The 26,365-nt window shown below is 45.4% G+C and overlaps 1 protein-coding gene across 1 annotated transcript in view; it reads right to left on the reverse strand.

The window, feature by feature from the left end:
- Positions 1–26,365, reverse strand: part of HIF1A (hypoxia inducible factor 1 subunit alpha) — a 1,533,321-nt gene that overhangs the window by 542,635 nt on the left and 964,321 nt on the right. Inside the window, exon 9 of the mRNA XM_044074492.1 lies at positions 17,796–18,007. Within this exon, the coding sequence (XP_043930427.1) occupies positions 17,796–18,007 (212 nt within the window). The remainder of the gene's footprint in view (positions 1–17,795; positions 18,008–26,365) is intronic.

The raw sequence follows: 26,365 nt of genomic DNA on the forward strand, positions 1-26,365 counted from the left end.
GTTAAGGTCCCAAGTTGGGGTAGGAGCTTTTCTGGGTGGCCTTAAGTTGTTAGCCCCTCTTAGGAACTGTTTGATGAGAGGGTGTGAGAAGAGAGGTGGCTCTGTGCTGTAATAAGCAGAGATGGCAGAGGCATGAATTTTAATAGAAGAGAAGGATAGACCCCTGTGTAGTAGGTCTGCTAGGTAATCCAGGATGAGAAGTTGGGAGTGCTGTGCTGTTTCGGCTCCCTTAGCCTGGATCCAGGTGCAAAACGTTTTCCACTTGTCAGCATAGGATTTTCTAGTGCTGGGGTGTCTGGCCTCACGTATAACATCTAGGACTTGTTTGCTTAGGCTGGCAGCTTCAGAAGAGGTAAGGGAATAAGCCAGGCTGCCAGGCTGAGAGTCTGAAATTGGGGATGCATGAATTCTCCATTTTTCTGGGTCAGGAGTGTTGGGATCTGAGGTAGGCACCATGGTGGCAGGGGTGATAGGCTGCACAGCAGTGCTGGCGTGGCCAGTCTGGATCAATCAGGATTGCCCTCGGTTTTCTTCCCGTATTTTGAGCAGTACCCTTGAAATGAATGGTAGAGGGGGAAAAGCATAGACCGAGAGGTTTACCCACTGGAAGGATAGAGCATCCACTTTCCAGGCCTTGCTGTGAGGTTCTCTGGTGCAGAATTTGCTGAGCTGGTGATTGGAGTGGGAGGCAAAGAGATCCACCTTCTGGGAACCCCATTTCTGGGTTACAAGGGGGAAGGTTCTGTGGTCTAGCTGCCACTCATATGGGTCAAGCAGGTTTCTGCTTAAGTTGTCTACCAGAGAGTTTAGGGAGTCTGGCAGGAATTTTGCTAGCAGGTGTAGTTGCATGGCTGAGGCAGTGTGCCAAAGGGTCATGGCGAGCCTGCAGAGAGGATAAGAGTGAGCCCCTCCCTGCTTGTTGATATACCACATCACTGTGGTGTTGTCTGTTTTGATCAGTAGAGTCCGCAGTGAGAGCAGGGGTCTGAAAGTTGTCAGGGCATGCTGAACAGCTAGCATCGCTTTTTGGTTGATGTGTAGATGTACTTGATTTGGGCTCCAAAGGCACTGAATGCACCTGCCGTCCAGGTGTGCACCCCAGGCATAATCTGATGCGTCTGTGGTGAGGGTCGGGGCGGCGTGGGGTTGTGAGAAGGGAAGTCCCTTTTTGTGGTTGCATGCTGCTGCCCACCAAAGAAAATCTTTCCTTAGACAAGTTATCATTGGTATGAGAGTTTCCAGGTCTTGAGAGTGTTGACACCAAAGGCTTTTTAGGTACCATTGTAGTTTCCTCATATGCAGTCTGGCATATGGAATGCGTAGGATGCAGGAGGCTATGAACCCTAGAGCTTGCAGGATTTTCCTTGGGGATAACTGGGTTCTGGTGGCTAGATGAGAGAAGTAGGCTGTCAGGTAGGTTTGTTTTTTAGAGTAAGGAATGCCATATCTGGGAATGCTGTGTCCAGGCTTGCTCCCAGGAATACAGTTTTTTGTGAGGGTACTAGTTTTGATTTCTTTTCGTTGATAGTATATCCCGGGAGGTCAGTAGGTCCTTTACAAAGGTCAGGTGCTGTAACAGCTTTTCCTGTCTGCCTGAATCAGGCAATAGTCTACGTAAGGGTACATTTGAATATTTGTCTGCAAAAAGCAATGGCAGGAGCCAGGCATTTTGTGAAAACTCTGGGAGCAGTTGATAAGTCAAAGGGAAGCGCAGAGAACTCAAAGTGCATAGATCCTGCCCTGAAACATACATATTCCCTGCAAGATTCCCTGACTGGGATGTGTAGGTAGGCCTCTATTAGGTCTAGGGTGGCTACCCAAGCATCTTTGGAAAGCATAGGAAGAAGCTGCTGGAGGGTGAGCATATCACCAGAAAGGTGTTCAGAATGGATAGATGGAGGATTGGGCACCAGGTGCCCTCCTTTCTGGGTGCCAAGAAGAGTCTGGAATAGAAACCTTGGCCTATCTGGTCTGCACGAACTTGCTGTATACTTGCTTTTTTTTTGGCCTCTGCCCACTGGTTTGGAGGAAGATATGGGAAACTTTTTGGGGTTGGCAGAGTGTGGAAATAAAATTTGTATCCCTGGGACACTATGTTAAGGACCCATCGGTAATAGAGGCCCAGTTGTTTACATGGAAGGAGTTTTCCTCCTAGGGGCACAAGCAGGTGGGCAGAGGTAAGAGGTGGAGGTGTAAAGTCATTGTAAGTTCTTACCTTAAGGGGGTGGCTTAGCACTCCCTGTTTTTGAAGAGGAGGAACTCCATTGCTTAGATCTCTGCATTCCCTGGGGCTGCTGTCTGGGGGGGTGGTGGGTCTGCTTCGTCTGGGCTGAGCTGGCTTGGAGGGGGCTGGAAAAAACAGTGCTTGGAGGGGCAATGCCTACTGAACCTCGAAGGCTGGACCTGTAAAAAGTCATAAACTGTCTGCATAGATTTAGCTTTTTCTTCCATCTTTTTTAAGACCTCTTCTGCCTTGGTGCCAAACAAATTGTCTTTGTTCAATGGTGCATCCAATAATTTTGATTTGACATGGTCTGGCAAGGTCTGTTCCTTACGCCAAGCATGCCTTCTAAGGACAGAACCAGTGACTGCTGCCATGCAAGATGCTTCTAGGGCGTCAAAGCCAGATTGCAAAGTGTACTTAGTAACTTTGCTTGCAGAATGCATAAGCTCTTGTAATTCTTTAATTTCAGCAGAAGCAGGAAAGGAAGATATTTTTTGTTTGAGGAGTTCCATGACATGCTGTTGATATTTCAGCATGTGGAACTGACAGTTTAGTGCTCTAATAGCAAGAGTAGCAGAGATGTATACTTTTTTACCCCATCTGTCTAAAGCTTGGGAATACCTGTCTGAGGGGGTGGGATTCTTAGCTGAGGTTGCTTTAATTCCTTTAGGTCCTTGAGAGATGACCTCTGGGTCAGCAGTGGGATTTTTGAAAAGGAATTTGTGAGAGTCTGGGACTTTACAGTACCTGTCAGGTTTCCTGGGAGCGGGAGGAAGAGTGTCAGGAGTCAGACTGGATTCCATAAAAACATCATCCACAACATCCAGGACAGGAGGAATAGCCAAAGGTCTGTGCTGTGGTAAATCTAGGAATTCCCAGAGTCTCTTTTTTGACTGAGGGTAGTCCTGACATTCCCACTGGAAATGTTCCCTTAAAGTATGAAGGGTTTCACCAAATGAAAAATCATCGGGTGGAGAGGCAGAAGGAATGGATTCCTCTGCATCAGAATCCTCATAAGCAGAGAGTGGTTGCATGTCTTCATATTCAGAAGCATCAGTCATCAGACTCCTGTTCAAATACAACTACTGGGGACAAGTCTCTCTTTCTTTTGGAAGGGGTAGCCTGGCTTCCCCTAATAAGCATAATAAGGTCTTCTGCCATTTTAAGCATTTGAGATAGAGGCAAGGATGCAGGTGCCTGAGCTTGGGTCATCGTTTTTTTTCGGGCGTAGTTTGTACTCTGGGCCTTAGAAACTCGGTAATTTTAGAAAGAACTGAAGACGCAAAATAAGTCGTCGGTTTGTGTTGAGTATCAGCAGTGCGAAGTACTTCAGAAGCCAGTGCCTGCTCAGCATCTCCAGACCCATCCAAGGTAGAGACATCCACAGGATGCTTAATTGAAGAAGAGTCTCGCAGCATACCAGACTCCGAAAGGGTCTCTTTAGCGGCCTGCAAATCCACAGAAGTGGGCATCAGGGGCTGCGAAAGCGCTTCACTGAGGACCAGAAAACTGACTAGCTTAACTGAAGCGTCGTTGGCAGTTTTGGACCTGTGCGGTCTGTCTCTGCATTTATCCTTACTTTTTTTGAAAGATTGGTAGTCGGATGGCTTACTGAAGCTATATCGGAATTAGAGGACTGAGAGCGAAAATATCTAGCTACAATAAGAGCCCGATGACGTATAGTTCTGGCATTGAACAAAGCACAAAAGTGACAGCGAGGGACATCGTGGTGTGGGCCTAAACAGGTGACGCAGTAAGAATGGAAGCCTCTGTGTGCTATTTGCTTTCCACAGGCGAGACAATTGTTAACTTTTTCTGACATTGGTTAGAGCAAGAAAAAAGGATCCCCAATGGGGTACTTAGCTTTGGAAGACTTCAACTTCAATTCGGAAACGAAAACTCAGGTAGCGGCCGACTGGCACTCATGCAAACTCCTTCTGCTTCGGGCTCCTCGGCAAGAAAGACTGATGTAATGGCGGCGGCTGCCTGATTTTGTACCACTGACTACCTGACGTCAGTCCTTGAGCGACAGCAACAAACGCAGAAATATTAAGCCTCTGGTATTCAGGCCAACTGAGGGCTACCCCTGGCAGGATAATCCAAATGTGATGACTGCAACAGTGAAACACGAAGAACATCACCTATTCTTTATTTTTTCCTTAAATACAATAAATTAAAAGGTCACACAGAAAAACCAATCGGCTAAAAAACACAAAAAGAAATCTAGTAAAAAGTACAGTTTTGTACCTACCATAAATGTAGATGTTCGAGTGCTCATACAGCTGCAGTCATTACAGATGGGTTATCCTGCCGTCAGGCGGGTCCTCGGTCGGCCGAATTCCAAAGTCTAGGTCTGGCGTCGGTTGTCATCGCTTCTTCCCTGACGTCAGTGTGGCAGGGGTATAAAAGAGGCAGCAGACGCCATTTTCTTCAGTTTTTCTTGCCCCAGATGTCAGGTGCCCCCAGAAGGAAGGCAAAACATAATGTTATGCAAACATGCAATATAGAAAAATCAAAAAACAGTAGTTGCAAGCAAATACACCATAAAAGAATACCCCAATTAGGTTGAATGGTAAGGTGTTTGTCATAAGGCCTGTCCTAAGAGGGGACGGAGGGGGGGTAACCTGGACTGCAGCTGTATGAGCACTCGAACATCTACATTTATGATAGGTACAAAACTGTACTATGTTCATCGTGCATACAGCTGCAGTCATTACAGATGGGAAGAATCCCAAAGCTAAGTAAGGGTGGTAGGCACTAAGTGGAACTAGGAGGATGCCCTGCAAGACTGCTGTGGCAAAACCTGCTCTAGATTTAGAGTATAGTGGAAGGTGATAGTGCTTGGAGAAAGTGTGCACTAAACTCCAAGTGGCTGCTTCCAAAATGTCCTTGGTAGGGACTCCCCTGAGGAAAGCTGCAGAGATAGCTGTGGTCCTGGTGGAGTGGGATCTGATGCATGCAGGCACAGTTTTTCCATGAAATGAGTAACAAAAGCGTATGCAGTGGGCTATCCATTTTGAAATTGTTTGTTTGGAAATAGCCTTTCCTTGAGCACCTGTAGCATAGGACACAGAGAGTTGCTCAGATTTCCTGAATGGCTTTGTTCTGTCCAAATAATAACGAAGTTGTCTGTGAATGTCCAAGGAATGTAGTAGTCTTTCCCCTTTATTTTGTGGATTTGGATAAAAGGTAGGTAAGTGGATAGTCTGATTCAAAGCTACACTGGATACTACCTTTGGCATAAAGGTAGGGTTGGTTCATAAGGAAACTCTGTCCTGATGGAAAATGATGAATGGTTGCACAGCCATGAGGGCCTGTAGCTCCGAAACCCTGAGTGCTGAGGTGATAGCCAGAAGAAAGGCTGTTTTCCATGACAAGTATTGTAGTTCAGTTGAAGAAGCTGGCTCAAAGGGGGTAAGGGTCAGCTTTTCCAATACGAAGTTGAGGTCCCAGGTTGGGACTGGTGGTTTCCTTGGGGGTTTTATATTTTCTGCCCCTCTGAGGAACTGCCTTAAGAGTGGATGTGAGAATAAAGGAGGATCTGTGTTGTATTGTGCAGAAATGGCTGAAGCGTGGATCTTGATGGAGGAGAAGGAAAGTCCACTGTTTAACATCTCAGCTAGGTACTGTAAAATTTGAGGTATATTTATTACCCAAGGATTCTGGCCCTTTTCTTGATTCCAGGCACAAAATCGTTTCCATTTGGCGGAGTAGGCTTTCCTAGTAGAAGGTCTTCTGGCCTCCAAGATGACATCCTGCACCTCCTTGGAGAGGAGAGTCTGATGGGAAATTAAGGAATTCTCCATGCAGCTAGATTTAGGGTTTTGAGCTGGCTGTGAAGGGTTTTGTAGTTGTGCTGGGACAACAGAAGAGGGACTAGAGGCAGGATCCATGGTGGGGAATGTGTCAGGCTCTTCAGGAGCGGATACTTGTGTTGTCTTGGCCAGTCTGGAGCAATGAGAATCATTTGCGGCCTCTCTGCCCTGGCTTTTAATAGAACTTTGGTCAGTAGAGGAAGAGGCGGAAAGGCATAAACTGTCAATGTTGTCCAATTGAAAGAGACTGTGTCCACTTTCCAGGCCTGTGGATGATAGGTCCTTGAACAAAATTTTTTCAACTGGTAATTTCTGTGGGTAGCAAATAGATCTATGTCTGGCAGTCCCCATGCCTGAGTTATCTTTGTGAAAACTTGAGGATGCAACTTCCATTCATGTGGATCTGTCATATTTCTGCTTAGGTTGTCTGCCAGTGTGTTTTCCTTCCCTGGCAGGGATTGTGCCTGTAGTTGAATTTGCAATTCCAGTGCTGTATTCCATAGGGTCATGGCTTGTCTGCACAGGGGGTATGAATGAGTTCCCCCCTGTTTGTTTATGTACCACATCACTGTGGTGTCTGCCCTTATCAGTAACTGGCCTGGATGCAGTAGGTCTTTGAAGGTCATAAGAGCATTTTGCACAGCTAGCATCTCCTTTTGGTTGATGTGTAGGTGCTTCTCTTTTTGGGACCATTTTCCCTGAATGCACTGATCTGCCATGTGTGCTCCCCAGGCGTAGTCTGAGGCGTCTGTTGTGATGATTTGAGTTGCTTGAGGTACACAGAAAGGGAGACCTGTATTTCGTTGGCATGCTTGAGCCCACCACAAAAATTCCTTTTGAAGGCATGGAATGAGTGGTATAATTGTTTCCAAGCTGTGGCTGTGTTGAGACCGTAAGTTTTTTAGGTACCATTGAAGTTTCCTCATATGCAGCTTTGCACATGGGATTAGTAGGATGCAAGATGCCATGAATCCCAGAGCCTGCAGGACTTTCCTTGCAGTTAGTCTGGTGAAAGTTGCCATTTTGCTGAAGTATTGAGACAGTTGCCCTTGTTTGTCTGGCATGAGGTAGGCTATCTGGGTGATTGTATTCAAGCTAGCACCCAGGAAAATTATCTGTTGAGAAGGTATTAGTTTTGATTTCTTTTTGTTGACCGTGTATCCCAGGAAGTTTAACAGTTTTATTACAAACACCAGATGCTGCAGTAGTATGTCCTTGCTGTCCGCTTGGATCAGGCAGTCGTCCAGATATGGGTAGATTTGTATTCCTTGTAGTCTGCAGAAAGCGATTACTGATGCCAGGCATTTCGTAAACACTCTGGGCGCAGTAGATAAGCCAAAGGGCAATGCAGAGAATTGGTAATGGGTTGAACCTGCAAGAAATCTGAGGTATCTTCTGCAATCTTGTCTGATAGGGACATGCAGGTATGCCTCCTTGAGGTCCAACATTACCAGCCAAGACTCCTTGCCCAGCATGGGAAGAAGCTGTTGTAATGTTAGCATCTTGAATTTTGGTACCTGTAGGTATGTGTTTAGGATGGATAGGTCTAAGATAGGTCTCCAATCTTTGTCTTTCCTTGGTACCAGGAATAGTCTGGAATAAAAACCTTGACCTTGTTCTTTTGCAGGTACCTCTTGAATCGCTTTCATGTCCATGAGAGCAGAAATTTATCTTTGTGCCTCTGCCCTTTGATTTTGTGGCAGGTTTGGCATGCCTCTCATTTTTGGAAGGGTGTGAAAGTGGAACCTGTAGCCTCTGTCTATAATGTCCAGAATCCATTTGTCTTTTGTAACAATATGCCAATTTTTTGAGAATAATGCCAGTTTTCCACCCAAAGGTGCTGCCATTAAAGCTTTGCTTGGCAGGTATAGGGGGAAGTCATTGTGTCTGTTTTCTAAATGACTGTGATCTATCTTCTCCACCTCTTGGGGTTGGTGCTTGCCACTGTCTTGCTCTGTAAGATCTTTGAGGTTGCCCTCTACCACTGGGCGTCTGTATCTGCCCCTTTGAGGTCTGTCCATGGCTGGAAAGGACCAATTTTTTGAAGGCCAGTTTCTGCTAAAACGTGGAGGTTGTACCTGCAGGAAATCTTTCACTGTTTGCATTGATTTCGCTTTTTCCTCCATTTTCTTTAGTACCTCCTCAGCTTTAACACCAAACAATACATCTTTTTGAAGTGGAGCATCTAATAATTTTGCTTTGACATGATCTGGTAAGGTTTGCTCTTTGAGCCAAGCATGTCTACGTATAACAGACCCCGTAACAGCAGTTCTACATGAGGCCTCTAAAGCATCAAAACCACACTGCAAGGTATGTTTACCCACTTGCTCTGCACCATGCAACAAATCCTGCAACTCTTTCAAATCTGGTTGTTCTGGCTGTGCCATTTTGCTTTTCAACTGAGATAACAGAAACTGTTGGTACTTTAACATATGGAATTGACAGTTTAATGCCCTCATGGTTAAAGTGGCCGAGGTATACACCTTTTTCCCCCACCTTTCTAATGCTCTGGAATCCCTCGCTGAAGGTAATGGGTTTTTAGCAGTAGAGGCCTTGATTCCCTTGGGACCCTGTGAAATAGTTTCTGGGTCAGCAGTATGGCTTTTATATAGGAACTGTTGAGAATCAGGAACCCGGTAATAACCTGTCTGGTTTAACAGGAGCTGGAGGTAAAGGCCTATGCTGGGGGAGCAATAGAAATTCCCTGAGCCTTTTCTTGGAATCTGAGTAATCTTGGCCTTCCCAGTGAAAATGTTCCCTCAATGTATGCAGGGTTTCCCCAAAAGAGTAGCCCTCAGGGGGGGAGACCGAGGGAATAGACTCCTCAGCATCCGAGTCCTCGAAAGGGGAATAGGCGTAATCCTGGTTCTCAGAGTGTTCTGAGGTAATAGAAGCCTGATCTGGGGAAGGGTAGTCTTCCTCTAATCTGGGTCTTTTGTCAGAGGGGGGTTGAGAACCCCTGATAAGAGTAATCAAATCCTCAGCCATTTTAAGCATCTGCCTTTTAGGCATGGGGCCTTGAGAGGAGGTCTGAGGACCCTGTTTTTTGGTTTTCATGGCTGCTTTGGATTTAGTGAAAGATTTAATAGAGAAGGTGGAAGGCCTGAAGACGCCTTCAGAAGTGGCAGGCCTGTCTAAATTCTGAGTTTCCCCGCCAAGAGTGGCATTGGTATCTGCAGTAGGAATGGGGACAGAGGAGCCTGCGACCTCGGGCACTGAAGTCACCGGTAATGTAGATTCATCGGTACTCAGGGGCTGCGTAGGCACCTCGCTGAGAACCGGAGAACCGGTAGTCGGCCTAAGCATTGTCTCAGTAGTCGGTGCGGACCTCGGATGTCGGTCCTTATCTTTGCGTCTTTTGCTCAAAACTGGAGTCGGAGTATCCGGCGCTTAACAGTGCGCTTGTTGAATCTAGCGCAAAAACGGCAGGCTGAGACGTCGTGGTCTGGGCCTAAGCAAGGTATACAGAAAGAGTGGAAATCCTTATGCGGTATTTGCTTCCCACATGAAATGCAATTATTAACTTTGTCTGACATCGGTCTGAGGCAAGAAAAGTTTCCCCAATGGGGTACTGGGCTTTAAAGAAGACTTCGGCTGAAATACTTTCGTAAATCTCAGGAGCTGGCCGACCGGCACTTGCGAACTGCTTCTGCTTTGGGCACCGCGCGGCAAGAAAGACTGAAGAAAATGGCGTTGGCTGCCTCTTTTATACCCCTGCCGCACTGACATCAGGGAAGAAGCGACGACAACAGATGCCGGACCTAGACTTTAGAATTCGGCCGACCGAGGACCCGCCTGACGGCAGGATAACCCATCTGTAATGACTGCAGCTGTACGCACGATGAACATCTAGACATTTCACTGTGTGGTTCCTTAAACCTCTTGTGTTAGAGATGACATGGGATGAATGCAAATTACCTTTTAAGGACATCAGGTGTTTCAGCTAAATGGCAATTCTGAATGTCCATTACTTTTTCTTTTAGTCTATTTATGGACAACCTCAGGCCAAAAACGCCAAACCCCAGTAGCTGCGGACATGTATGTTTCTGCCTTCTTATGGCATTATCAGCACAGCATAAGTGGAATGTTTGGCTACCATTTGGAAACAGTGTAGTTGTACACAACTGATAATCCATAAACCATAGGGTGACTACAAAATATCCCAACTAACAAACTTAAACGATGAATAAAAAGGTCACACAGAAAAACCAATCGGTTAAAAAACAAAACAAAAAAAACTAGCAAAGCTAGACTTTCCACTGTGTGATTCCTTAAGCCTGATGTCCTTAAAGGATAACTTGCATATATCCCATGTCGCCTCTAACACAAAAGGTTTAAGGAATCACACAGTGGAAAGTCTAGTTTTGATAGATTTTTCTTTTTGTGTTAAATACAATTTACCACTTAACACCTCCTATGCTGATCTACAGGAAAAAAGAATGCAGCAGACACATTTTGTTACTAGATTCCTACAAGTGATAAACAAAACAGTACATTTTCATTATTTCATTCTCCCACCAATATTTTCAGTCCAAAGTCTTTACTTCTACTTAGTTACTTCTGATGAGTATGGGGCTTCTGCATACAACAGCTTTCCCCAACTCTCTTCCCACTTGAAGTTGAGATCAGTTCCTGAAGCAATACATAGGAGTCACTATTAAAGACACACCTTCCTCCATCATCTTTTAAATTTCTTTTTGCATATTTTGTAGCTTACTACTACCTGAAACCTTTTTTTTAATATATATATTTTTGTGTACGTTTCATGTTCATGTGCTCGTATCAACATCATAAATAAAGTAACTGCTGCCTGAACCTATATCCGCATAGCCATAACCATATATGTCCTTCTCTTCCATGTTGCAGTATTCTTGGTGTGGGATTTCCTGCCTTCAGGCAACCCGTATGTCAGCTCCTGTACAAAAGCTTCAGTCTGGCTGTTGCAGCTGCTTGGGACATCACACGTAGGGCCATAAACCAGGGACCTTAGGTGTGACGTCTGCAAGCACAATCCTCAGAACTTGAATCTAAGCAGGCAAAGTAGATGGCACCGCAGGATAGGCTGCCAAAGGTGACATGTATAATGCCCTGGATCTCTTCTGTAAAGGAAAGAGGCATCAGGGAGCAGTTAGACTGGTAGAGTCTGTCAGGGGGAATGGTGCAACATGGAAGAGAAGGACATCTATGTTATGGTAAGATTTTACACAACTATTCTATGTCTTTCTATTCCTATGTTGCAGTATTCTTGGTGTGGGAAGAGTACCACAGCTTAGTTTGATGAAAGGGTGGCAGATGCAGAAGATGATTCCACAAAGCCTTGTAGGATTGCCCTGGCAAATCCTGCAGGTGCTTTGGAGATTTGGTCCAGTTTGTAATGTTTGGTGAAAGTGTACCTAGTGGACCATGTAGCTGCTTCCATAATCGAAGCTGTGTCCATGCCTTTTTGGAAGGCCTTGGAAGTGGCCACTGCTCTTGTGGAGTGTGCCTTAACCCCAACTGGAGCGTTTTTTCCATGGTGTGAGTAGTAGAACTGCCTTTCTAATCCATGATGCAATGGTTTGTTTAGTGACTGCCTTGCCCAATGCCCTGGTGTGGAAAGATACAAAGAGTTGTTTGGATTTCCTAATGTCTTTAGACTTGTCCAAGTAAAATCTCAGTTGCCTGTGGACATCTAGGGAGTGGCATATCCTCTCCCTTGGTTAGTGGGAGAGGGGAAAAAATTGGGTAGATGAATGGATTGATTTAGCGATAAGTCACTGACTACCTTGGGCATGAAGGAAGGGTTAGTTCTCAGAGTGACCCTGCCCCTATGAAAAATAGTGTAAAGTGAGCATGCCATTAAGGCTTGTAGCTCAGAAACACTTCCGGCAGAGGTAATAGCCACTAACAATACTGTTTTCCAAGTACAAAACTGTAGAGAGGCTGTATTAGCCAGTTCGAAGGGGGTCTGGGTGAGTTTTTCCAGGAAGAAGTTCAGGTCTCATGTAGGAGGGATAGGCTTCTTAGGTGGTCTGATGTGTAAGACCCCTTTAAGGAAAAGTTTCACATGTAGCCTGGCTAACAAGGGAGGATCTAGAGGTAAAGCAAGCTGATAATGCGGGGAGGTGTACTTTCACTGATGAAGAATAGTAAAGTCCACCTTTTATAAGTTGACACATATACGAGAGGGCTAGGGGGGTGACAGCCTAGTATGGGTCCCTTTTCTGTCCCAGACACCACTGAGTAAATCTTTCCCATTTAGCAAGGTATGATTTTCTAGTAGTGGGTTTCCTGACCTCCCTCAGGACTGATAGCACATCCTCTGAACAGTGGTGTACGAATGGGGTTAGTAATTTATCACCCACAAAGTCAGGGATAGCATTTGCAAGTGTGGGTGCAGGAGAGTTCATTTGTCTTGTGTCAGAAGGTCCACCTTGTGGGGTAACTTGCAGGGATTGCCCTTGGCTAAATTGTACAGAAGGGGGAACCAGTGCTGCCTTGGCCGGTAGGGAGTCACTAGCAAGATTTTTGGTTTGCCCTTCCTGATCTTCAGGAGGATTTTCTGAATCAGAGGAAAGGGGAGGGGTGTACAGGACCCCCCCCCCCAGGTGAAACTGAAGGCGTCTACTCTCCAGGCTTGGGGGGAGTAAGTATTTGTACAGAAGGTCTGCAGCTGCCTGTTCTGGGGGGAAGCAAACAGGTCTATTAGTGGAGTGCCCCACCGGTGGACTATGTCTAGGAAGACCATTCTGTACAGCAGCCATTCATGTTGTGGAGAGGATGTTCTGCTCAGGAGGCTTGCCTGCTTGTTGTCCTACGAATGGTTGTAGCTGGCCTGCAGGGCTAGGTTGTGCTGGGATGCTAAGTCCCAAACTAGTAGGGCTAGCCTGCACAATTGGTATGCCATGGTACCTCCCTGTTTGTTGATGTACCACATTAAAGTGGTATTGTCCGTCACTATCAGAAGAGGACCTGGTAGCAGTAGGGTTAGGAAGGTCTGTAGAGCTAAAAGAACTGCTGTCATCTCTTTTACATTGATGTGTTTGGTTTTCATGGGAGGTTGCCAATGGGCTTGGACTCTGTAAGAGTGCAAGGTGGCACCCCAACCTGAGTCTGAGGCATCTGTATGCAATATTTGTGTGGGTTGAGAGGGCTGCAGTGGAAGTCCCGGGTTTAGTTGTACTTGTTAGGTCCACCAAATGATTTCCTTCTTTAAACAGGGAAGAAGGGGAATAACGTGTTTCAAGTGATTCTGGTGTTGTGACCAGATATTTTTTAGGTACCATTGCAGTTTACGCATATGCATTCTGACCAATGGTAGCATGGGAATGGTTGCTGCCATCAATCCCAGGAGTCGAAGAAATTGCCTTGCAGTGACTGTCTGGGAGTACAAGACTTCCTGGAAGTGGGAAGTTACAGATAGAACCTTGTCCTGTGGGTGAAAGGCTTTCATTCGTTCTGTACTGATTCTGCAACCTAGGAATATCTTGTCCTTGTCTGGGTTCAGGGAGGACTTCTTGACGTTTGGGGTGAACCTTAGACTTTGTAGTAGGGACATAGTGATGTGTAGATGTCTTAAGAGGGAATCTTCTGACTGTGCTAGGATAAGGATGTCGTCCAGATATGGGTAAATCTGGATTCCTTGGGTCCTGCAGAAGGCAATGGCTGGAGCTAGGCACTCTGTAAACACTCTTGGGACAGTGGATAAACCAAAGGGCAAGGCCATAAATTGGAAGTGCGAGGATGGCCCAGAGAAACGCAGGAAACATCTGTGTGAGGCCCTGACGGGAATGTGCAGGTAAGCATCTTTTAGGTCCAAGGTGACCATGAAAGCATTTGAGGGTATGAGGGGTAAGAGAGTGGGAAGTGACAGCATTTTGAAGGATGGTACCTGCAGGTAAAGGTTTAGGAAGGAGAGATCCAAAGTGGGTCTCCAGGGACTGTCCTTTCGAGGGACCAAGAAAAGATGGGAGTAGAATCCCTTTCCTTCTTGTCCTGTGGGAACAGGCTCTACTGTGCCCTGTTGTTGCATGTCTGACAGAATTTGTGGACGGAGATGGCATTGTTTTTTTGGGGGAAATGGAATGCCTTTCCAGGGGGGAATTTGTTTCCAGGATAGAAAAGTATCCTTTTTGAATAATGGTTAATACCCATTGGTCTGTGGTGATTTTCTGCCAGAAGGGGAAACAGTGGGCAAGGCGAACTAAGAGGGGCAGCTGAGCAAGGCAGTCACACATTATTGGGACCTCCCCTGTCCTGAAAGGGCTGTCTAGGCTGAGGAGGTGGGCCAGTGGGCTTGGATGAGGCATGTCTTCTAGTTCCTCTTCTGGGTCTGGAGGAGGAGGAGGAGGCAGCAGAATGCAGGTTATGCCTAACAAAGGTAGTCTTAGCCAGGTAGTTCCTATAAAATTTAGGTATAGGGGATACCAGGAGATGTTTAATATCCTGTAATTCTCTACTTTTTTCTTGTAGATTCTTATATAGGTCTGCAGATTGCTTTCCAAAGAGGAAGCTGTGATCCAGGGGAGCGTCCAAGATTTTGGACTTGAAGTCCTCTGGCAGATTCTGTAGTCTAAGCCAGGAATATCTCCTAAGGACACATGCTGATGTTGTAGAGCGAGCAGAAGCTTCTGCAGCATAGTAGCTGCATCTTATAGAGTGTCTAGCCACTTTCAGTGCTAAGGACAATTTGGAGGAGATATCCGTTTTAATGGGACTGTCAGGAATTTAAGCCAGCATAGAGGTGGCTTGGGATACTAAGTTCTAGGGCATACTTGGTCATGGTGTGTTTGATAGTTAATGGCTCTGAAGGCCAAAGTGGAGGAAGTGTACACCCTTCTTGCCTATCCTTATCCATGGATTTGCTATCTTTATCCGTGAGCAATAGGGAGGCAGAAGGTAGCAACCTAGACTGTTTATCAGGGGCAGTGGCAATCACTGCTGGGTCTGCTAACGGTGGCTTTATGAGGAATTTTTTTTTCCTCTGGCACCTTGTAGAAGCGGTCTGGGCATTTAGGTGTAGGAGGCTGTGAGTCAGGAGTTCTAGACGCTGCAGTAAAGACATCCAAGTATGCAGGATGAACAGGGGTGCAGCTGAACAGGGGGTACAGCTGAAGGGAAGGGGGACTCCACTTGCAGCAGTTTAAAGTACCTTTTTTGGGTTTCTGTCATTTGGGAAGTATCCCATTTGAAATAGTCTTTCATCTTGGTGATGGTTTCACCAAATGTAATGTCTTCAGGTGGAGAATCCCCTTCTACCGAATCCTCATCAGGAGAGTAATATTCCTTGGGAGAAGCAATCTGGGATGCATAAGAAATGGATTCATCCGAGGAAGAGTAGGTAGATGCATGTTCTTCTTCTTCCTCAAGGAGGGGAGCCATGGGAATACAAGAAGCAAAGATAGACCTAGGGCTTTGTAGAGGCAATGTAGTTGTGGGTGAGCCGGAAGGCCTAAAGACCCTAAATGCCTGCATAAGAGAGGAGGTGAATGCCTCCCAGTCTGGAGAGGCTTCAGAAGCAAAGTATGTTTTGTTTTCTGCTTCTTTTTGGTTGGAGTCAGTCTAGGGCTGGGTTTTGCAGCGGCTGTATCCAAGGTCTGGATCCCGGTCAAAAGAACCACCGAATCTGGTTCCCCGTTGACAGAGACAGGCGTCGGTGTCTGAGAAAGCTCAGTGGATGTGTCGGATGTGCAGCGACCTCCGCGAGGGAGGTCAATGGAGCAGACGGATCTGCCAAACGCTCAACTCCTACATCGGTAGTTGTCCGGGTGCGAAGCAGCAGGCAATGAAGGCCTAGGCATCTTAGCCTTCTTATGCAGAGGTTCTTGGGCAGCCTCCAAAGCGGATCCATACTGAGAGCCAGCCGTTTGAGGCACTGGTTTTCTTAATAAAGGTTTAAAGCTGTCAGATGGCTATGTAAGGTCTTAGGCACAAAAGACTTACAAATAGGGCAGGAGTTAAGGTGGTGTTCCTGGCCTAAGCAGAAAACGCACTTGTCATGGGTGTCCTTATGGGGAATTTGGCACTTGCATTGGCACTTTCCCTTTTTACCTGACATCAGCTGAAAGCAACAACAACCAAGTGTAATCAATGCAACAGATCGGTAAAATATTAGAAATGCAAAAACCCAACAGGTTACTTATGTATAGTCAATCAGATGTCTGGAGAGCGATCGTACGATGTGAAGTCATCTATGGCTGAAAAGTTCTGAGGATTGTGCGTGCAGACATCACATATAATGTTCCTGGTTTATGGCCCTACGTGTGATGTCCCACGCAGCTGCAACAGCCAAGCTGAAGCTTTTGTATAGGAGCCGACATATGGGTCGCCTGAAGTCAGGATATCCCACACCAAGAATACTGCAACATAGGAATAGAATTACATCACTGCATTTCTGGTTTTGCTTGCACATTTGCTATGTTGTAAAAAAAATTAAGCTTATTTTATATGGTATGTCTATTTGTGTTGTTTCACTTGTGCCTTCTGGGTACCCTCTGAAAGTGAGCTTTGCCCAGCAGGGCTGTCCTGACAATGAAAATACAAGTCAGTAAACAAATGAATAGAATTTTAAGGCTTTAGATAGTGTCCATCATCTGAAGTCTGTTCATCTCCTGGACACAAATGCACTGATGCTTACCATGCAGTTTTCATACACAGGTATTGGCCTTGCATTTTCCCTTTGGATTAGCTACATTACTGTTTTTTTAACAATTCATTTGTTGACATGCTGACTGAAGATGTAGACCTATTTCATCCCTGACCAAAGCTGTAAATGGTTAAAGTACAGTAAAGAAAACAAAAACATGTTCATAGATTTATACTAGGCAATCTAGTTGACCTTTAGAAGCCCAGTCATTGGAACTCCCACTACTTGTTCCCTTGTATACAAAGGCCTTTAAGGATGGTCATGGGGTAAATTTGTAGATCCCTGTACACTCGAGGTTGGCTTTAAAGAGAGCTATTAGAACTTCTTTGTTTGTCATTGAATGGGAGCTTATTACATAAGCAGGGTATACTTTTAGAAGAGAACTATCCCAAAAACAGGCTCTGTAAATATTTGATTACCAATTTAGGTCCACAGAGTAGATATTTAAAAAAATGGCAATACCATCAATATGTAAGAAGTCTAGTAGGACTGGGTCCTTTGTTACTCTACAGGATAAGCAGAGTTCAAAATTAGGAGTTTGTAGCAGATGGAATACAGCAACAGAGCTTTCAGATGCTTTATCTAGCTTAAGGAGCTCATACCCAATATTTCTGGTCAGAAATCACTGTGGTTTCTCAAACTGTGCACTATGTTTGGAAAGGTACACAGTGAGGGAAGCATTACATTGTATTATGTGTCAGATTACAGAGAAGTGTGGGGGGAGGAAAATGATTTCTGTGGATCTGGGGGTTGTACCTTTAATAATTAGCTGGGTGACACAGGATTTTCTAATGATAGCTGATATGTGGTGGTAAAAAGAGCATCTGTTGTGTAAGTGTGTGCCTAGGCCTCTAATGACAATGTTAACCTTCAGAAGGCTGTAACCTAGATGAAACATTATAATAAGCAAACAAAATGGTATGAAAAACACTGCTGAAGTCAGCAAAAAATATATTACATACTTGCAAACATGGATAATATTTAAAGACACTTTCACAATACCTTACATTACTATTTTTGCTTTATATGTAGACTCTGATATACCTGCAGTGGTTTCACAAAGCACTGCAATTAATGTGAATTGCTTTTTGCTATATTCTGCTTGCAAAACGACAAGTTAGTCTGTTCTCACCAGTGTTATTAAAATCCAAAGGAATGATGGTATCTCCAGGAGCAGGTGCAAGAAGTGTAAGAGCTTCAGGTTCTTCTTTCAGCTTCTCAAACAAGTGACCAGGGTTTTCTGTAGACAAATGCTTAGTCTTGTCTGCATCGAGTGCAGGAACAGATTTCATTAGACTCTTGGTTTGCTCAACTGAAAAGATGAGGCCCTTTTCAACAATACCACTGTAAAAACAAGAGAACAAGATACAGCCACTGCTTTTTGCATAACAAATGTCTTTGAGCAGTTCACTAACATTTAAATGAGAAGTATTACTTAAACTTTAAAGGGTTATTCTTATTGTGTAGCACAAAAACATGCAGACAAGTAAAACTGATGTACATTTGTTTTGAGAATGATAAGAATCAACTAGTTCATGACAGTGACTTAAAAAGCCTTGAATGGAGCCTGAGTGCTTCAAAAGAGTAGAAATGAGAGCAGCTGATGCTTGGTTGCTCATCTTGGGGGAGGTACATCCAGTTTGTCACAACACCAATACCTACTGGACAGAAGGTGCAAGACGTGCCATGCAAAGGTCAGGGGTTGAATTATATCTTTGGCACAGTACATTTCAGCTGTTAGGTGTGGTGTTCATGGACCCAAATATAGAGATTCAATGATGGCTGCCCATATGTCACATACACTGTGGTGTTTTCACACACTATAAAGGGTAAGAATAAGCTTGGCTTTCTTCCAGTGCACAAGCAAACATGTTTTGCTCTGTCAAATGGTCAGCAGGCAAAAGGGATGCAAAGCTGAAATAAAATGATCAGAATTAGTAAAATGTTTACATTGCAGTATTAGTTGCTTTATTTATTGTTGTAGGAGTTTTGCTTAACAACAGGGCTGTAATTACTGAATAGTTCATTTTGTCCTGTTACTTTCTTCTCACCAGTCACCTCAGATCATTACTATGAAAGTTTAACTACTGCTTTGGTTACAGAATGCAGCTACAACACATGACAACATGACATTTTAGAGGGGGGGCTTTCCTGCCTTATTACCATCATCACCCTACTTATTTATTCCTCATGCCACCTGATGTGAAGGTAAGTGTCATTTGTCAGAAACAGTCATGTATAGCAAGCCTGGGCATTTTATTTAATGTTCTTGAGCTATCACAATGACTGGCTGGCATGTGGAGTAAGCAGTGCACACAAAATTAGTACTGATATCACATTTCTACACTCTAATTTTGCTATGTTATGCATTGTCTCACACAGCCCACCAGACAGATTGTGCACAGGAGTGCTTTCCTGGTTCCCAACAAAGGGTGCACCTGCACTTAACCAGACAGTGCTCCCAGGCTGAGTGTCAGCACTAAAAAATTAAAAGCACTACACCCTCACAAACTCCCCTTGAGTACCTCGTTTCCCATTGGCCCTTTTTTTTTCAATTATAAAGGAATTCCCAATACTATACTAGCATGTCCAAAGGTCAGTTGTCAATCTCCTCTCCGGTCCAGCTGGTGAATCTGGGAATCTTGAGGCAATGTTACAACTGTCTCATGTACAAAGACAACCCTCTCCTCCTCCCAACAAATTCCAACACATGTGAGAGATGCAACCATATAGCCAAACTGGAGGCTAAGCTCTCTCAACTCAGTACTGGCGAAACCTGTCAGGAGGAGAAGGAAACCACACTCACTACAATTCCAGTCTCACATAGATCTACCACGACAGCAAATCAAACACAAACACACAAAAACATACTCGGAGGCTCTAAATAAAAATCTGCCTAAGCAGCAGACACCTCCAAAGCAGACACCCAAGCAACCGCTACCCCAAAACAAAACACGTGCAACACATAGCTCACAAAGCCAGTGTGCCGAACAGTCACAGCCCTTAAGGCTAAACAACACACCTGATATACTTGTAACAGGTGACTCTATCGTCAGGCACACTGACGTCCCACTCACCAGGCTGAAAGTACAGTTTTGTACCTACCATAAATGTAGGTGTCCGATAGATATGCAACTGCAGTCATAACATATGGGTTGTCCTGCCTCAGGCAGCCCTCGGCCAGCCGAATTCCAAAGTCTGGGTCCGGCGTCGGCTGGTGTCGCCTCCTCTCCGACGTCACAACGGCTGGAGTATAAAGGCATCGGCCGACGCCATCTTCTTCATTGTTTCTTGCCCCAGATGCCAGGTGCCCTCCTTGGAAGGCTAAATTTGGTAAATGGATAAAATAATCCAAAATATGCACAACATTAATAAACAGATACACCATAGGACATAGGCGCAGTAGATAAGCCAAATGGCAACGCTGAGAATTGATAATGCTCTGGCCCTGCAAGAAATCTGAGGTATCTTCTGAGGCTGTGTCTGATAGGGACATGCAGGTATGCCTCCTTGAGGTCCAGAGTAATCAGCCAAGACCCCTTGCCCAGCATGGGAAGGAGTTGCTGTACAGTCAGCATTTTGAACTTTGGTACTATGAGAAAAGTGTTTAATGCGGACAAATCCAGTACTGGTCTCCATTGAGTTTCTTTTCTTGGAACAAGGAACAGTCTTGAGTAAAACCCCTGGCCCTGTTCTTGTTGTGGAACTCTTTCTATTGCTTTGATCTGAGCAAGCAGAGAAATTTGCTTGATAGCCTCTGCCCTCTGGTTTTGTGGTAGGTTTGGCATGCCTTGTTTTCTTGGTAAGGTATGAAAGTGGAACCTGTAACCTTGGTCTATAATGTCCAAAATCCATTTGTCTTTTGTCAGTCTGTGCCAGTTGTCTGAAAACAGAGATAATTTTCCGCCCAAGGGAGCTTCTATTTGCTCCTTGGTCAGTGGAAGTAGAGGAAAGTCATTGAGATTGTCCCTGTGGGGCAGGGGAGGCCCCTGTGTCACTTCTTTGGTTTGTTGGTTGCCATTGTCGTCCCCTGTAAGAACCTCTGTATTGTCCTCTTCCTCGGCCACGCCTGTTTTTACCCCTTTGAAATCTTTCAGGATTAGGAAAGGACCAGTTTTTAGAAGGCCAATTCCTGCTGAATCTGGGTGGCTGAACCTGGAGGAAATCTTTGACCGTCTGAACTGATTTTGCTTTTTCCTCGATGGGCTTTAACACATCTTTAGCATTAGTACCAAAAAGCTTGTTCTTTTCCAAAGGTGCATCAAGAAGTTTTGCCTTAACATGATCTGGTAGAGGTTGTTCTTTTAACCATGCATGTCTACGAATGACCACCCTGTCATAGCTGCCCTACATGAAGCTTCCAATGCATCATATCCACACTGCAGAAAGTGATTGCTGACTTGCTGAGAATTATGTACAGCTTCCTGCAAAGACTTCCTGTCTAAAGGTTCAGGAGAAGCCAATGTTTTCTGTAAATCATCTAACAGGTAATCCTGATATTGAAACATATGAAAGAGGCAATTCAGAGCTCTCATAGATAAAGTAGTGGAGGTGTAGACCTTTTTCTCCCATCTCTCTAATGACCTAGCTTCCCTGTTGGAAGGCAAGGGATTTTTGGAGGTGGATGCTGAAACCCCTTTAGGTCCCTGAGAAATAGTTTCTAAATCAACAGCATGGGCCCTAAAGAAATGAGAATGTGTTTCTGGGACCCTATAATATCTGTCTGGCTTGGCTGGGGCAGGAGGAAGAGTATCCGGGGTAACACTGGAGTCAGAGTATAGGTCATCCAAAACATCAAGCACAGGAGGTATAGCCAGGGGCCTGTGTTGGGGCTTTTTAAGGAAGGTTCGAAGGCGCATTCTGGAATCAGAATAATCCTGGCCTTGCCACTTAAAATGTTCCCTCATGGTATGCAGAACTTCCCCAAAAGAAATATCCTCAGGAGGGGAGGCCAAGGGGATGGAATCCTCTGCATCCGAGTCCTCATAGGTCTGGAAGGGCTCTTCCTGGCCATCGGAGTGAACAGAGTCCTCAGAATCTTCATCTGAAGGGATAGGTTCAGAGGGTTCAACCCGGGGCCTCTTATCAGGAGGAGCCTGGGATCCCCTCTCAGGATGGGCCTGTGAACCTCTAATCATGGAAATTAAGTCTGCGGCCATAGTCATGATTTGTGTTTCAGGAGGAGGCTGAGGTAAGGCCTTAGCAGTAAGGTGCTTGGTTTTGCTGGCTGCCTTGGCACGTGTGTAGGCCTTAATAGACATGGCCATAGGAGGCCTAGCAGCTCCACGTGCAGGAGTGACCTTATCTACAGCAATGGTCTCGGGCATTTCCTCGGTTTCAGTATCCGGAGGAAAATCTATAACTGGCGTCGGTGTGGCCTCCGGTATCGGAGGTGTCGGTAATGCGGTGTCTTCGGTTCGGAGAGGTGAAATAACCATCTCAGGGGGAACTGGAGCACTCGCGGTAGGTTTTGGCGTGGAGTCAGTGGAAGACGCGGGCCAAGGATGTCGGTCCCGGTCTTTTCGTTTCTTAGGAGTCTGCGATGTCGGAAGTTCCAACGGCATTGTATAAGCAAATTTATCGCCGAAAAAGTCTTCAGCGAACTCCGCCCGGCACCTAAGAGTGCGCTTATTGAAGCGAGCACAGGCCGAGACGTCGTGGTCTGGGCCAAGGCAAGGAAGACAGTAAGAGTGGAAATCCTTATGTGGTATTTGTTTACCACAAGACAGACAATTGTTAACTTTTTCAGTAATTTCTGACATCGGCTGAGGCAAGAAAAGGTCCCCAACGGGGTACTTAGCTTTTTTGATGACTTCGGATTCGAAGAATACAGGAGCTGACCGACCGGCACTTGCGAACTGCTTCTGCTTCGGGGCACCGCGCGGCAAGAAAGACTGAAGAAAATGGTGTCGGCTGATGCTTATGTACTCCAGCCGCTCTGACGTCGGAGAGAAATGCGACATCAGCCGACGTCGGACCCAGACTTTGGAATCCGGCCGACCGAGGGCTGCCTGAGGCAGGACAACCCATATGTTATGACTGCAGTTGCATTCTTGAAAGACATCATGCACAACATTAATAAACAGATACACCATAGGACATACCCCCAGCTGAAGGGAAGAGCGGTAGGGACCCAAAAAAGAAGGATACAGAGGGGTAGGAGGGTGGGAAAATCTGACTGCAGTTGCATATCTATCGGACATCTACATTTATGGTAGGTACAAAACTGTACTATGCCCTTCAAGAATGCAACTGCAGTCATAACATATGGGTTGAGTACCATAGCCAAGCTGGGGGTGGATGGAACTAAGATAAGGATGGTGTAGCTAAAATCCCCTGCAGGACTGCCGAAGCAAAGCCTGCTCGGGATCTGGAGTATAAGGGCAGGTTGTAATGCTTGGTAAATGTATGCACGGAGCTCCATGTAGCAGCTTCTAAAATGTCCTTTGTTGCCACTCCTCTTAGAAAGGCTGTGGAAGTGGCTATAGCTCTGGTGGAATGTGGCCTGATATTGGCTGGCACACCTTTTCCATGGAAAGAGTAGCAAAATCTGATGCAATGTCCAATCCATTTTGAAATGGTTTGCCTGGAGATTGCCTTTCCTTTTACTCCAGCAGCATAGGCTACAAACAGCTGATCAGACCTTCTGGTGGCCTTAGTTCTGTCCAAGTAGTAGCGTAATTGTCTGTGTATGTCTAAAGTATGCAGAAGTTTTTCCCCCTTATTTTGAGGATTGGGAAAGAATGCAGGTAGATGAATAGCTTGATTTAGAGACACCCTGGAAATTACTTTTGGCATGAATGTAGGGTTGGTTCTTAGAGAGACTCTGTCTTGATGAAAAATGAAGGGGGGCACTGCCATGAGTGCCTGTATCTCCGAAACTCTTCTTGCAGAGGTGACTGCCAATAAGAAGGCCGTCTTCCATGACAGAAATTGCATTTCTGAGGTTGCTGCTGGCTCAAATGGAGGGAGAGTTAGTTTTTCCAACATGTAGTTGAGGTCCCATGCAGGTACTGGCTGTTTTCTGGGAGGTTTAATATTCTTTATTCCTCTTAGAAACTGTCTTAGCAGAGGATGTGAAAAAACTGGAGGGTCACAGTTGTATTTTGCTGAGATTGCTGAGGCATGAATCTTTATTGAGGAGTATGAGAGTCCAGTATGAAATAGTTCTGTCAAGTATTCTAGTATTTGAGGTATACTCAGTAATGCTGTGTCCTGACCCCTGTTGGCATTCCAGATACTGAACCTCTTCCACTTGGCTGAATAGGTTTTTCTGGTGGAAGGTCTGCGTGCTTCCATCAAGATCTCTTGAACAGATTTGGAAAGAGAGTTTGGTGTTGAAGTCGTGGTAGCCTCCAGGCTGTCAAATGCAATGTTTTCAGGTCTTGATGTACAGTCCTGTAATTGTGTTGAGTTAGGAGCAGGGGCCACAGGGTCAGAAGCCATGGCTTGGTCCGAGTTATGGTCAATAGCAATGGGTACCAGTGTTGCCTCGGCCAGTCTGGAGCTATCAAAATGCCTGTTGGTTGTTCTGCTTTGATCTTCAGTATCACCTTGGTCAGCAGAGGCAGGGGAGGGAATGCATAAATTTTTAGAGAATTCCAGCTGAAGGAGAGAGCATCCGTTTTCCAAGCTAGAGGGTGGTGAGTCCTTGTGCAGAACTTTTCCAGGTGGTGATTTAAGTGGGAAGCAAAAGGATCTACATCCGGTCTTCCCCATGTCCTTGCCAGCTGAGAGAAAATGCGAGGGTGCAGCATCCATTCGTGTGGATCCATGAAATTTCTGCTCAGATTGTCCGCCGGTACATTATCCTTGCCTGGTACAAACTGGGATTGTAAATGTATCCTCAAGCTCAGGGATTTTTCCCAGAGAAGCATGGTTAGTCTGCAGAGGGGGTAAGAAAGAGTGCCTCCCTGCTTGTTTATGTACCACATGACAGTAGTGTTGTCTGTCTTTATTAGCAGATGTCCCTGTCTTAGTGTTTTTTCGAAAGTCTCGATGGCATCTATCACTGCCAACATCTCCTTTTGGTTTATGTGCAGATGTCTTTCCTTTGGCGTCTTAAGACCTTGAATGCATCTGCCCTCCATGTGCACCCCCCAACCATGGTCTGAGGCGTCTGTTGTTATCATTTGGTCTGCTTGAGGTCTGTTGAAAGGCATGCCTTCGTTTAGTTGACTGGCTTGAGCCCACCATAGAAATTCCTTTTGCAGACATGGAATAAGTGGGATTATGTCCTCTAGGCTGCTGCTGTGTAGAGACCATAAGTTTTTTAGATACCATTGCAGCTTTCTCATATGAAGTCTTGCCAAAGGTATCAGAAGGATGCAAGATGCCATGAAGCCCAGGGCCTGCAGGATTTTCCTTGCAGTCAGCTGGGAAAGCTTTGCTAGGCCTTTGAAGTACTCTGGTAAATGCTGCTGTTTTTCCTCTGTGAGGTAGGCCATTTGTTTTTCCATGTCCAGTTTGGCTCCTAGGAATATAATTTGTTGGGATGGTAGTAAGTTTGACTTCTGAATGTTGACTGTGTATCCCAAGGCCTGCAGTAGATGCATGACATAGTCCAAATTCCCTTTTAAGGTTTGTTTGTTGTCTGCTTGTATGAGACAGTCGTCCAAGAAGGGGTATATTTGAATCCCCTGCAGTCTGCAGTGTGCCACTACTGATGCCAGGCATTTCGTGAACACTCTGGGTGCAGTAGATAAGCCAAACGGCAATGCTGAGAATTGATAATGCTCTGTCCCTGCAAGAAATCTGAGGTATCTTCTGCAGCTTTGTCTGATTGGGACATGCAGGTATGCCTCCTTGAGGTCCAGAGTGACCAGCCAAGACCCCTTGCCCAACATGGGAAGAAGTTGCTGCAACGTCAGCATTTTGAACTTTGGCACAATGAGAAAAGTGTTTAGAGTTAACAAGTCCAGTATGGGTCTCCACTTGTTTTCTTTTCTTGGAACAAGGAACAATCTTGAATAAAATCCCTGGCCTTGTTCCTGAGGAGGAACCCTTTCTATTGCTTTTATACTTAATAGCTTGGAAACTTGAGTGAGTGCCTCTGCCCTTTGATGATGTGGCAGGTTTGGCATGCCTTGTTTTATTGGTAATGTGTGGAAGTGGAATCTGTAACCTTTGTCTATCAAATCCAGAATCCAATTGTCCTTGGTTAAGATATGCCAGTTTTGTGAGAATAAGCCTAATTTTCCGCCCAAAGGTGCTTCTCTTTGAACCTTTGTAGGCGGTACGAAAGACAAGTCATTGTGATTGCCCTTGTGGTGCAGCTGAATTGTCTGCGCCACTTCTTTGATTTGGAGGTTGCCATTGGTGTCCGCTGTAAGATCCTCGGTATTGCCCTCGGCCACGTCTGCTTTTTCCTCTTTGAAACTTGTCAGAGCCGGGGAAGGACCAATTCTTGGAGGGCCAGTTTCTGCTGAATCTGGGTGGCTGAACCTGAGGGAAATCCTTGACTGCCTGTACTGACTTTGCTTTTTCCTCTATGGATTTCAATACATCTTGTGCAGTAGCACCAAAAAGCTTTTGTTTTTCCAATGGTGCATCCAGTAACTTTACTTTAACATGGTCAGGCGAAGACTGATCCTTCAACCAAGCATGTCTATGTATTACAGCCCCAGTCATAGCTGCCCTACATGAAGCTTCCAGTGCATCATAACCACACTGCAGAAAATGGTTATTAACCTGCTGAGTGTT

This window comes from Protopterus annectens, chromosome 6.part0 (genome assembly GCF_019279795.1).
Source record: "Protopterus annectens isolate FY-2018-M chromosome 6.part0, PAN1.0, whole genome shotgun sequence".
Taxonomy (NCBI): domain Eukaryota; kingdom Metazoa; phylum Chordata; order Ceratodontiformes; family Protopteridae; genus Protopterus; species Protopterus annectens.